The 14426-nt window shown below is 44.0% G+C and overlaps 1 protein-coding gene across 2 annotated transcripts; it reads left to right on the plus strand.

Annotated features, from left to right (window-relative positions):
* Positions 1-37: 37 nt before the first annotated feature.
* On the plus strand, positions 38-14034 carry card14 (caspase recruitment domain family, member 14). Of its 2 annotated transcripts, XM_058068404.2 has the most exons (21): positions 38-99; positions 2095-2353; positions 3607-3744; positions 3998-4323; positions 4440-4598; positions 4670-4789; positions 6467-6592; positions 6749-6889; positions 6976-7098; positions 7533-7633; positions 7914-7975; positions 8925-8988; positions 9539-9755; positions 9822-9948; positions 10168-10408; positions 10488-10551; positions 11286-11406; positions 11479-11643; positions 12373-12491; positions 13472-13587; positions 13710-14034. In XM_058068404.2, exons 1-21 carry the CDS (start codon positions 91-93, stop codon positions 13915-13917), a joined length of 3006 nt encoding a protein of 1001 aa, XP_057924387.2. In that variant the 5' UTR covers positions 38-90; the 3' UTR covers positions 13918-14034. The 2 variants fall into 2 exon arrangements, with proteins under 2 accessions (XP_057924387.2, XP_057924360.2); XM_058068377.2 differs by lacking the exon at positions 38-99 and having other exon boundaries at positions 1773-2353.
* The last annotated feature ends 392 nt before the right edge of the window (positions 14035-14426 follow it).

The following is a 14426-nucleotide window of genomic DNA, read 5'->3' on the forward strand; positions in this document are numbered from 1 at the left end:
TGTTTACATTGTGGTTGGTGACGTCATACACAAGCGACGGTTGGTCATCGCCAAACACGAACCAGACCCCAAGTGCCGAACCAGAGATCAATGGGAGAGGTATTTAAAAGTCAACAATATCCTGGTATATGCTTGTTTTCTAAATATCTGCTCAAAAGTTAAAGTTTGATAGACTTGTGTGACAAAAATGCCGCATTTAGAGTACATCGATGAGAGAGCTGGGCGACACTTGCCGTGTAATGAATTTGCTCACCGCTAGAGGGTAGTATTTACACGTGTCATGTCGGACGGTGGCGTGGCGTGTCTGCGTATCTAAAACAAAACACATGATAATTGATTTTATGATTAGAATTAGGATTTTAGAATTATTTGTAAAATTTGGTTTGGCAAAATTTTACGTGGGGTGTGACACAACCCTCTGTATTTAGCCAGGCTAAGGACTTGTACAACAAGGCACTGGCTGGTACCCCATTGGGTGCTACATTTACAGCATTGTAATTATAATTAGAGTGTTAGGTCTTTTTAAGGCGTGCCGGTGTTTTTCCTGCATGTTAACTAATGTCTTCATCTTGCTGGCTGTGAAACCGGTTTAGCTAACCTAAAAGCCACTGTAATATTTTGTTGTTTGATTGCGAACGCTAACTGAAGCTAAACCTCGCCGCCGATTAGCTAACCTAAAAGACACCGTAATGTTTTGTTGGAGTTAGCTTTGACTGCGAACGCTAACTGAAGCTAAACCTCGCCGCCATTTAGCTAACCTAAAAGCCACTGTAATATTTTGTTGGAGTTAGCTTTGACTGCGAACGCTAACTGAAGCTAAACCCCGCCGCCATTTAGCTAACCTAAAAGCCACTGTAATATTTTGTTGGAGTTAGCTTTGATTGCGAACGCTAACTGAAGCTAAACCTCGCCGGCGTTTAGCTAACCTAAAAACCACTGTAATATTTTGTTGGAGTTAGCTTTGATTGCGAACGCTAACTGAAGCTATACCTTGCCGCCAGGTTGCTACAATACCGTTATTTATCATTTATTTCTTTGAGTACATTGTCATACGTAGGTACGCCTGATTTTCATTTTTGCTAGTAACTTCAAGAATTAGTAACTTACATCATAATTGGCTGATAGAATAGTTTTTTGTTGCCACTGTGGGCCACCTAGCTGGCCTTGTAAGGAAAATCGACAAAAAAAATTTGAATTGAAGCTGAATTGCTACAACATTTTCAACAAATTGTAATGCCTGTGCTTGTGATTAAGGAAGATGTAGTCACCCATGCAGTTCCAACCGCATATAGAAGACATTTATGACACTTACATTATTCTCACGGAGCACACAAAGCTAACCCTGCTAGCTTCCACTCAGGCTCTGATGTCTCGGTTGTGAGTAAACACAATGAATTGTCATATAAACAGTTAGCCAAACAGTTAACGCAATTATTATAGTGCTATCCATTTTTATAATATATAAAATCATCTCTCGGGCCGGATTAAAGCCATTCCGGCCCGCACGCCGTATGTTTGACACCCCCGATATACAGTATGTACCGTATGCCTCAATCACTGGCAGCGCAGTAGCCAGCCGGCTAACACACCAGGACGTAATAACAAAGCTAAAAATAGATCAACCCTATCACCTCGTACGTTAAATAGTTTACAGTGGCGATGCCTTCACTTCCTCGTTTCAACCAGGACTTTGAACTCGGATCACAATGTTTGTTTTTGTCCTCTGACTGGAACATAATTATAATTATAATGCCTGACATCTCAGTAGTGTTATTATTATAGTAGCACTGCTATTATTAGTACTATTAGTGTTACTATTATTAGTGTTATTATCCTTAAACGTGATGCAACATCCCCTGATTTTATTTGTCCATTCAGCTTCACTGTATGTTGTCAGTCCCTTACTGTACTTCAACAAAAGGTCTTGAATTACAGGTTTTCCTCACACGTGATTCCACGCAAACAAACATGGGTGTGGAAAGACGCCGCATTCATACGGCACTGCTGGTTCTTCCTCTTCCAGTCCGCCTGCCGTTCCCGTCAAGTTCCATTAATGAGTCACTGACGTGTGTTTTTTTGTCGCCGGGGATCCAGCGACGAGACGCTTTTATTGCCGACTCACACAAACACACGGCGAGGATGGCGGGAGAGAGTACGCCAGAAGGTCTGGACCTGAAGGAGAAAGGCGAGGAAGAACTGTGGGAACTCATTAATGACAATCGCCATCGGATCTCCTTGGGCGTGCGGCCGTGCATCGTGATCCCGTACCTCCGACAGGCCAGGGTGCTCACGGAGATGGACGAGGATGAGATCCTCTCCTGCCACAACCTGACCAACCGCTCCATGAGAACAAGTACGATCTTTTTTTTTTTTTTACATTTGGAAAAGTCTGCAGAGTTTTCCAAAGATTTTCCAATGAATGCCACATCATGATGAATGAAAGGATGCAACTTTGACTCTTTGCTGTTGTTTTAATTTATTTTATACATTTCTCAACTTCATTGTTTTCTTTTTGTAATATCACCACATTATTCCATTAATATTATAACTTTATTCCCATTATATTAGAACTTTTTCCATAACATAATTTTCCAAACAATACATATTATTTGTTGTTGTTTTTTTTTTGTCATTACATTGCGACTTATCCCTCATATTTCAGCTCTCAATTAAAATTACAATTAATACAATAAGTATTAATTTTATTTTTAAATTAATTAAAAAAACTAATACAATAAATTTTCATTTTCATTTTAATAAATATTCTCTGAATATATAGGGAATTTTATATTGGAAAAATAAAAAAGTATTTATTTGTCCATCAAACTGTATTAGTAATATTTTGTACAAAGAATTCTGTCCAATTTTTAAGTAAAACTTGCTGAATTTGCACATTTCCTGATCAATAACGCTGACGCTGCAGTGATTCCGAGGAACATGAATGACACGCCATGACTTCCTGCAGCCTGTGTCATGTCTCCTATGGAAGTGTGACGTCATTATTCTTGCTAATCGGACGATAAAATACACAGAAATACATGTATCGTACGTGGAGGCGCTGCAGTACTCACTTCATCCTGGAGGGGTAGAAAAACGAATGAGCCGTACGTTTTTGTCGCCGCGAGGCCGCCATCTTGTGTAGCACAACCTTGTTTGTTTGCGACTTTTGATGTTTTTATTGATGGTTTATGAAATTGTGGACGCGATAAGTTATTAAAATAAGTAAACTACCTATATATGCTTATACACTGCTGCTAAGTTGTGCTACACAAGATGGCGGCGTGTGCACTGAAGCACTGCGCGGCGGTGGTTCTGTGGTTCTTGTCATTGCCGTCCTTCCACGGAGAGGAAAAGCCTGCATTTTTGGTTTGTTTAGTTTTATTTAGTTTTTTCGGACCTGTCAACATTAGCATATCCGAGCTCACCAGAGGGGGGTCAGACTTTTACAACAAAGTATCAGACCTTTGTACGGAGTTGTGGACTCCTATAGAGCAGCTACACTCCATAACCAGCACAGGAAGCTTTCGAGTTCTTTGAGAATCTGCACCCATTCCAGCGAAATGACCTGTTTTAATTGAATCTGATGATAATGTGAAATGTTTCCAGGCCATATGATGGATCTACTTCGCACGCAGGGTAGAAACGGTGCTGTGGCTCTGCTGGAGAGCCTCATGATCCACTACCCGACCCTGTACACTCAAGTCACCGGACACAAGCCCAGTACTGAACCGTCAAGATTCAGTGGTTGGTTACTTCAGTTCTTTTGCCGGAAAACGCGTGTCGTTTATTTTGCTTTGACTTGAATGACTCCTTGAATGACTCCTTGAATGACTCCTTGAATGACTCCTTGAATGACTCCTTGAATGACTCCTTGAATGACTCCTTGAATGACTCCTTGAATGACTCCTTGAATGACTCCTTGAATGACTCCTTGAATGACTCCTTGAATGACTTCTTGAATGACTCCTTGAATGACTCCTTGAATGACTCCTCACAGGCCTGATAAAGTACTCGGAACTGACCGAGTACCTGATCCGAGCAGTGACCGGGATGCAGAACGAGCTCCAGGAAGCCCGTTGTGAGGCCGGAAGAATGAATGCTCGCTGCGCCTCGTTGGAGTCTGAGATCCAGCAGGTCATGGAGCATGAGGAGAAGTCCCGGAGCCTCCAGTCCGAGTATAAACGCGTTCAGAGGCACTTGTGCTCGCTGCAACGGGAAGTCACCAACCTCAAGGAAGAGAAGTGCGACCTGTACGCGCGCTACACCACGGCCATTGAGGAGAAGTCGGCCATGAGTATGCGCCTCCATGATCTCAACCTGCAGGTTTGTCGTCATTGCTAATGAGGACAGCAGCGTTAGTAGGGAATCTCAGACTTCCCGGTCCACGGCCACCTCTTCCAAGCCCGCCGTTAGAAGATGTCCATGTGTCCATCCTGTAGATATATCAGCTTCAAACAGAGCTGCAGAAGGCCCAGACGGAGAGCGACTTCCAGAAGCGGCGCTCTCTCCGATGCGTCCCCGTCGCCGAGGCGTCTCAACTGCAAGAGGAAGTACGGAGTCTGCGCTGCCAGCTGCTGAAGATGGAAAAACTGAACCCTGTAAGAGTAGCAGCTTCACCATCGCTTTCAGGCGACACGTTTGCGTTTCATCTCCTCTCGCTCTTTGTCAGGCTCATCAGGACATCCTGGCCCAGGATCTAGCCGAGGCCATAGACAGCCAGGTGGAGCTTGCGGAGCAGCTGAAATGTTCCAGAGAAGAAAATGAACAGTTGCACAGAGAGAAGCAAAAAGTGAGTGTGGTGATTCAACTTGTCCGTGACTCGCCAAAGAATGGCGGTTTTCGGAATCTGCGGGTTCCTGGTTCGATGCCTTGCTCAACCGGTCAAAGTGTACGTATCACTGTGTACGTATTACCGTATTTTCTGGACTATAAGTCGCTCCGGACTATACGTCGCACAAATCCAAAAATGCATAATTAGGTAGAAAAAAAAACATACATAAGTTGCACTGGAGTATAAGTCGCACAAGGCCAAAAATGCATAATTAGGTAGAAAAAAACATACATAAACAAGGCCAAAAATGCATAATTTTGTAGAAAAAACATACATAAGTCGCACTGGAGTATAAGTTGCACAAGGCCAAAAATGCATAATTAGGTAGAAAAAAAAACATACATAAGTCGCACTGGAGTATAAGTCGCACAAATCCAAAAATGCTTAATTTTGTAGAAAAAAACATACATAAGTCACACTGGAGTATAAGTTGCACAAGGCCAAAAATGCATAATTAGGTAGAAAAAAACATACATAAGTCGCACTGGAGTATAAGTCGCACAAGGCCAAAAATGCATAATTAGGTAGAAAAAAACATACATAAGTCGCACTGGAGTATAAGTCGCACAAGGCCAAAAATGCATAATTAGGTAGAAAAAAACATACATAAGTCGCACTGGAGTATAAGTCGCACAAGGCCAAAAATGCATAATTAGGTAGAAAAAAAACATACATAAGTTGCACTGGAGTATAAGTCGCACAAGGCCAAAAATGCACAATTTTGTAGAAAAAAACATACATAAGTCACACTGGAGTATAAGTCGCACAAGGCCAAACATGCATAATTAGGTAGAAAAAAAACATACATAAGTCGCACTGGAGTATAAGTCACACAAGGCCAAAAATGCATAATTTTGTAGAAAAAAACATACATAAGTTGCACTGGAGTATAAGTCGCACAAGGCCAAAAATGCATAATTCGGTAGAAAAAAAAACATACATAAGTCGCATTGGAGTCTTAGTCGCACAAGGCCAAAAATGCATAATTAGGTAGAAAAAAACATACATAAGTCACACTGGAGTATAAGTTGCACAAGGCCAAATATGCATCATTAGGTAGAAAAAAAACATACATAAGTCGCACTGGAGTATAAGTCGCACAAGGCCAAAAATGCATAATTAGGTAGAAAAAAACATACATAAGTCGCACTGGAGTATAAGTCGCACAAGGCCAAAAATGCACAATTTTGTAGAAAAAAACATACATAAGTCACACTGGAGTATAAGTCGCACAAGGCCAAACATGCATAATTAGGTAGAAACCCCCCCAAAAAATGTGTCCAGTGTTTATGTAAACATAAACAGTTGTTTCATGTATAAGTCGCTCTGGAGTATAAGTGGCAGGAACAGCCAACCAATGACAAAAAGTGCGACTTATAGTCCGGAAAATACGGTACTATTTAATAATAAATAGCTGGTCCAGCTGGATGGCGTGTGGAATGAATGAAGTCCTGTAGCGTTCACTGTGGGAACGGAACCGGGGGAGTGACCTTGGAGAACGACCTCCACTACTCCTCTATATAGTGTGTTTATCCATGACGGAGAGTTCCTGTATCTCACTGCTACCAACGTCTCCAACTCAGTGCTGACACTTTGTTCGTCCATCTTTGGACGCTGTTGTGTTGTGTTGTTTAGCTTCTGGATCAGAGCGAATGTCTGACCCTCCAAGTGCAGCAGCTGACCCTGGACTGTAACATGCACCAACAGAGGAGCACTGTGATCCAGAACCAGATGAGGGAGCTGCAGACCGAGAGAGACCAGGTAAGGAAAACAAAGCAGGACAGAAATGTTTTCACGTCCCATGATTAGAACTTATATTGACAAACTGATGATATCTCTTTATTGTTCTGTACTGTACCGACTGAAACCAGGACATGTCACCACAACGCTATTCAAGTCAAATTCTATGTCCTGCAGGCATACCTGTCCAGAAACGAGGCTCAGACCCAAATCGCCTCCATTCTGTCTGAGAAGGACACCCTGAGGTCTCAGATGATGGCGCTCAAGGAAGCCTTCAGTTTGCATGACAAACACCCTCAAGACTGGCAGAGAACTGATGTACTAACATGTCACCCCACGTGAATTAGCATGTTAGCATGTAGACCAAGAAAAAACAATGAAATAGGATTCTTTTTTTTTTATAGGAGACGGAACTTGACTGGGAATGCTCAAGGTCCAACTTTAAAGACTCGTCACTCCCAAATAGACGGAGACTATGCCGCATGGACGCAATTAACCCATCATCAACAAGTCCCTTTGCTTCAGAGGTGTGTCGTTTGGTTTTGCTACGCTAGCAAAAGATGTACATTGTTAAAGATTTAAATGAAAGATCACCTCAAACCGGCTCGTAATTTGACTTATAATTGGCACTAAATGACCAGGATCACTTTGCACGGAACCCACAAGATATCCAACTCTTTTCCCTCTACTGCAGATAGAGAAAGTAAAGAGCAGGAAGGAGGCAATAAGCTAAAAAAAAGGAGGGAGCTGTCAGTATGCATCACTTTGGACATTATGAGCATTTATTTATTCATTTTCTACCGCTTTTTCCTCACGAGGGTCATGGGGGTGCTGGAGCCTATCCCATCTGTCTTGGGGCGAGAGGCGGGGTACACCCTGGACTGGTGGCCAGCCAATCACAGGGCACATATAAACAAACAAATCTTAATAATATTTCAATATATCCTTGTGTATCTTAAAGTGCGAAGAAGCAATGGCGAGTAGCGTCCGATCCCGAAACGTAGAACCTCCCAGTCCGCAGTCTCTCCGCAGAAGAGAGGGGGCCCTTTACGACGACAACAGGTGAGTGTGTTAAATTTAGCCCGGCTTGGCCCTCGGCAAATTATGATGGACGCCTGCCAGGCTGCGTTGGCACGGCGTCCACGCTGTGACACGCTTAGGAAAGAATTTATTCGACACAACGTGATCACGGCAGCTTGTCTAACCTGTCGGACCTGTCTGAGCTGTCAGTCATCCGGCACCCAGCGCCGCCACGTTTACGAAACATGTTGGAAAAAATACCTGTGTTTGCGTTTATGCCTCACTTCCAAATCTCACACAGGCTTTTTTTTTTAATATTCAGCCTGGAAACATTGGAGACTGATGATTTTTCATTGGACGACGACTTTGTGATCCTCCCCAGTGGTGAGTTTTGCGAACCTACAGTGAGGGGGGGGGGGGGGGTCTCCAACCACTGGCAGTGTTAAACACTCAGGTGCAACGATAAAAAAAACACACATATACACAAACAGCTATGCATATACACAATTTACCAACGTTTATTGCACAGTTTATTGCACAGTTAAAGCACCTTGATGGCAAAACATGACAAAGCCTGTCTTCTGTCCAGATTTGTCTTTGTCTTCTGTCCAATTTACTAACGTTTATACAGTTTATTGCAGAGTGTTTATTGCACAGTTTATTGCACAGTTAAAGCACCTTGATGGCAAAACATGACAAAGCCTGTCTTCTGTCCAGTGTTGAATGATGCCAAAGAGACATCACATTGGCGTGTGAAACATTCAGGTGCAATGATGAAAAAAAACACACATATACACAAATAGCTATACATATACACAATTTACCAAAGTTTATACAGTTTATTGCAGTTTATTGCACAGTTTATTGCACAGTTTATTGCACAGTTAAAGCCCCTTGATGGTGAAACACTCAGGTGCAATGATGAAAAAAAACACACATATACACAAACAGCTATACATATACACAATTTACCAACGTTTATACAGTTTATTGCAGTTTATTGCACGGTTAAAGCCCCTTGATGATGAAACACTCAGGTGCAATGATGAAAAAAAACACACATACACACAAACAGCTATACATATACACAATTTACCAACGTTTATACAGTTTATTGCAGTTTATTGCACAGTTTATTGCACAGTTTATTGCACAGTTAAAGCCCCTTGATGATGAAACACTCAGGTGCAATGATGAAAAAAAACACACACATACACAAACAGGTATACATATACACAATTTACCAACATTTATTGCACAGTTTATTGCACAGTTTATTGCACAGTTAAAGCACCTTGATGGCAAAACATGACAAAGCCTGTCTTCTGTCCAGTGTTGAATGATGACAAAGAGACATCATCACAGTTTACGCCTGGTAGAACCAACGACACGTACAGGTGAGAAGATCCCCAAACCAACAGGAAGTCTCAGACACATCTCGAGATGGGGGGGGGGGGGGGGGGGTGTCCAGCGAGGCGCACATCCTGATGAATGAAAGGATGAGAATATACTGACTGTATACACTTTATTTATATACTGTAATATACTCTATTTACATTCATTCATTTTAGAGGCGGGGTCCACCCTGGACTGGTGGCCAGCCAATCACAGGGCACATATAGACAAACAACCATTCACACTCACATTCATACCTATGGACAATTTGGAGTGGCTAATTAACCTAGCATGTTTTTGGAATGTGGGAGGAAACCGGAGTACCCGGAGAAAACCCACGCATGCACTGGGGAGAACATGCAAAATGGGATTGAACTCGAGTCTCCTAGCTGTGAGATCTGCGCGCCAACCACTCGACCACCGTGCAGCCCTGTATTTACATATTTCAAGAAAAAAACGCCTCGCTTTGGACACCCCCGATCTAGATTTGGAGCAGTCACCGGATTCCACACCAAGTTTTTGTTGTTTTCATCTTCTCTAATCTCCCACCAGCCTGGACAAGAACTTTGCACCCCCGTTCCTTGTGCGTTCCCGCCCAAAAGCGATTCGCATCAGCGGCCGCGTGGTCACCATTTCCTTCCAGGGCGACGCCCTGCTAAGTCAGGTGGCCGTGCTGGGAGGGAACAAGACCGGCGTGTTTGTGCACGAAGTCACGGAAGGCAGTGCTGCACACACGGTGGGAATCAGCCGTGGAGCGCAGATCGTCGAGGTGAGCTCAAGGTCGATTTGACGCTTCGTATGTGAAGCTGTCTGACGCCGCCATCGCCGTTTGCAGGTGAGGTACCAACAGAACCAGAAGGTTCTCAGGGTAGTCCTGGAGGATTCCACCTTAGAAGAAGCTATGTGGGCTCTTGGCCAGGTCACTGATCTCTGCCACCTATCTCTTCGGCCCAGGCAACATGGTACGTCCCACAGTATGTACAGTGGCGCCTCGGTTAGAGTCCGCCCCTGGTTAGCATGTTTTTGGTTAACAATTTGTTCTTGTTTTGCGTACAAATTATTGAAAATTAGGGATATAAAACGACTAAACATTTAAAGGGTCCCTGACATGATTTATGGAACAGGTTGACCTCCAGCAACGACGCCGACTTGGATGTCCGTGTCTTCTTAATGTTTTCCAGATTATGAACTCCTGCTTCAGCAACTCCAAAACAATGAAATGTCATCCGGCGACTCCTTCTACGTGCGCGTCAACGTGACCATCCCGGCAGGTCCCAACGGGACTCTGGCCGTGGCCTGCGACGACATCCTGCATGTGACCAACACCCGGCCCTCGGACACCGACGGCTCTTGGTACGCCAGTCAGGTTCACCCCTGCCAGCTCCTGGCACTCCACAGCGGGCTGGTCGCCAACTACTACAGGTGTTTATACGCAAGGTGGATACGCTGGACGTGAAACCCGAGGAACCTGAGAAAAACCTGTCTTTGGTTTGTGTCGCAGAGCGCAGCAACGTCTCATTCGGGCGATCGAAGAAATGAACTTTCAAATCCGGAAGTCTCACAAGGTATGATGAGTGTGGAGTCATGTCTGATCCAGGTATCGGTTCAAATAGAGATGATGGCCCTCATGGTGAGGACAATGAAGACGCCAAAGGCAGAGCAGAGGACCAAAGAAGCTGAAACAAGTACTGACAGATGCCAGCAGTAAGATGGGAAGAGTACTTTAAAGACTAGATGAATGAGGAAAAGGAGAGAGAAGGAAGAGTAGAAGAGGCGTCTGCTGTGGACCAGGAAGTAGCAAAGATTGGTAAACAGGAAGTGAGAAGAGCATTGAAAATGGATATATGTGTGTGTGAATAAGAGGGACCCAAGTGGAAGAGTGAGGTTACAGGGAGAAGAGATACAGAAGGTGTACCTGGTGTCAACAGTCCAGGACGATGGAGATGGTAAAAAGGAGGTGAAGAAACGGCAGGATGGAACGGGTGGAGGTAGCAGAGATGATGATGCTGAGGTTCTCATTGGGAGTGACCAGGATGGATAGGATCAGGACGGAGAACATCGGAGGGACATTACATGTTTGCGACCTTGGAGATAAAGTCCTTTAGGCCTTTAGGACAGTACTCTCGGATGAACAACCTGGTCATCACCGGCCTTTCCAAAGTCAAATCCGATGCGGATATCTTGTTTCAGCTCAAACCCAAACATACCAGCTCTGGTTCCATAGAGGACTACGGATGAATCAAATCCCCAAACAGTTGATTAATCATGGAGTCAGGAATTAATTGTTCTCTCTTAAAAGGAGGGGCGCCTGGTGGGCCAGAACAGACAGAAAGAGGTGCGGATTGTAAGCTTGGGCCTGCAGGGTCGAAACCCCCTTTGGGTGAGCGTGGAGAACGACAAGACCAAGAGCGCCGACTCGGGTACGAGGACACATTTGGAAAAGTGAGAGGACATCGGCACTCTTCATATCGCTCATAGTTCTCTTCTTGTAGGTGACGCGTCAGCACCCAGGAGTTGCGTAACCCTGATGCCGTATACGCTGGTCACCCCGCACTTCCCCCCCATATGCAGACCAGTCCTGTTACTGCCCTCCATGCTGGGACGCATCCTGGATAAGAAGGTAGCAGGCTGGCAGGGATTTGAGCTCTGTGAACCGGGTAAGACGAATTGCGAATAATATCGTTTTTTTTTTCCACGGCAGTCCCTCATTTATCACGGTTAATCAGTTCCACAACTGTCAGTGATAAGTGAATTTCCACAATGTAGGGTTCCTTATTTATACATGGAATATTTTCACAGTCAGAGCACAAAAAAACTGTTTACGACCTGTTTTTTGAAATGTTTTTTAACATTATTAGAGCCCTCTTGACATGAAATAGTACCCCTATAGTCTCCGTCAATATATTGCCATGTGCTTGTGAGTGTGTTTCCGTTGTCTCCTGCCTCCAAACAGACAGGAAGAGGGTTCACTCATTGGTTTCAGCATCTTGGCAAGTTCGTCCCATATAGAACAACGGCATGAACCGAGTGAGCCCTTGGGTGGAGGCGGGGCTGCTAGCATACACACTGAGTGCAGACGAGTGTAACGTAGTAGAAATTATACAAGTAGACTGCAATATCTTGTTATTGTTTATATAAAAATGTCTCATCTACTTATTTATATGTTTCATATTTTCATAATCCTAGCATAGAAAACCTGTTTACGACCTTCTAAATACGGTTTTGAACATTATTACAGCCCTCGAGGCATGAACTAGCTCGCACTTTTAACCCCTATGACCAATATAGTAGACATATTATGACGAATGTATTCAAATACATACGTATGTACAATTCGCTTAAATCTGCATATTTTTGACTAATAAGATATTTTTGAAAAAACGCAGAGATGTTGAGCGCACGTGATCATTCCGTCCGCCTTCAGAAGTCTGAGCTCCTGGAGGAGTGTGAGCAGGGAAGGAACTGCTGTTACACCCTGCAGTGTGTGAAGAAGGTCATGCAGAAGGTCAGCACTTTGTCCACAAAACGCAAACCGGCCATCTTGTTTCACGTCCCAGCTGTCAATCACAGGGCACATATAGACAAACAACCATTCACACTCACATTCATACCTGTGGCTAATTAACCTAGCATGTTTTTGGAATGTGGGAGGAAACCGGAGTACCTGGAGAAAACCCACGCATGCACGGGGAGATTGAACTCGGGTCTCCTAGCTGTGAGGTCTGTGTGCTAACCACTAGACCGCCGTGCAACCAAGTAACTAGTAACTATAACTAATGACTTTTCTAAATTAGTCACATTTCCTGACTTTCTGAAATATTTGCTGGAAACGATTATGTCCTGTTTAGTGCAGGGGCGTCAAACTGGTTTTCACAGTGGGCCACATTGACAAACAAACATAGACAAACTTTCATTCATTCATTTTCTACCGCTTATCCTCACGAGGGTCACGGGCGTGCTGGAGCCTATCCCAGCTGTCTTTGGGCGAGAGGCGGGGTCCACCCTGGACTGGTGGCCAGCCAATCACAGGGCACATATAGACAAACAACCATTCACACTCACATTTATACCTATGGACAATTTGGAGTGGCTAATTAACCTAGCATGTTTTTGGAATGGGGGGGGTAGAGAACATGCAAACTCTGGGTCTCCGAGCTGTGAGGTCTGTGCGCTAACCACTAGACCACCGTGCAGCCAAGTAAATAGTAACTATAACCAATTACTTTTAAAAATTTGTCACATTTCCTGACTTTCTGGATAATTTGCTGGAAACGATTATGTCCCGTTTAGTGCAGGGGCGTCAAACTGGTTTTCACAGTGGTCCACATTGCAGTTGTGGTTGCCCTCAGAGGACAAACCTGTAACTGTGACATTGACCTCATGATATTATGACAGTATTTTATTATAGTACTTAGTATAGTATTTTATATTATACAGTATTTATTATGATGAGGCTCCTTCAGGTTGATGGTCCTGCTCCCACAGGGCATTCACTGCGTGCTGCCACTCGGACTGGACTGTGTACGTCGCCTCCACAGGGCTGAGATCTTCCCCATCATCATCTTCATCAGCCAGTCTGTCAGCAGCGCCCGTAAACTCAGGTACGGGAAACCACCCTGACGTTCCAGGAAAAAGTCCCAAATAGATCCTCAACATGCGGCCCTTCCTACACCAGCAGGTATCTGCAGCTGTGTGTCTCGTTAACGTCCTACCTTCTCTTCAGGTCGAAGCTTCATCGTCAGAGCTGGTCGGAGGAGCAGCTGCTGATGTGTTCAAGGAGCCAAGAGCCGCTGTTGGACAAGCTGCCATGTTTGTATCACCGAGTGGCTCCTGACTCCTGGTGTGACCAGGCCTCCCTGCTCACCAGGATACGCACCGTCATCTGGGAGGAGCAGAAGAAGATTGTGTGGGTGGAGCCTGACCTGTGGTAAAACCGGAAAAAGTAGGAATTTTCATTTCTTCTTATGCTTGTTATTACAAATATTTGTAAAGTATGTATCTGTGATACTTCAAACGTAACATATTGAAATAAATACTCAAGTAATGTACTATATTGTAGTCCTGATGAGGTACTACAAGTAGTACCTTGATTGTTGTACGCCTTTTGATGAAAATTATTGCAAAAAACATCCATCTTCTTCCGCTTAATCAGGTCCGGGTCATGGGGGGGCAGCAGTCTCAGTCAGGAAGTCCAGTCTTCCAGATCTCTGGGACCGCCGTCTCCTAGCTTTTTACCCAATTCAGAACCACACCCCCATTTTTGAAGCTAAAACACCCATAAAAATCATTTATTATGATATGTTATGATGAGATAAGATATGATGCTTGTGTTTAACCAATGGTAGCTCCGCCCCTGCTTATAATTTCCAAGGAATCTCACAGAATCCTGGAAGGCCGACGGAAAAAAACGGAATATAACGTTTTTTAGCAGAATTTTAGC

This window comes from Doryrhamphus excisus, linkage group LG9 (assembly GCF_037039965.1).
Source record: "Doryrhamphus excisus strain RoL-2023G ecotype Guam linkage group LG9, RoL_Dexc_Guam_v1.1, whole genome shotgun sequence".
Classification (NCBI taxonomy): Eukaryota; Metazoa; Chordata; class Actinopteri; order Syngnathiformes; family Syngnathidae; genus Doryrhamphus; species Doryrhamphus excisus.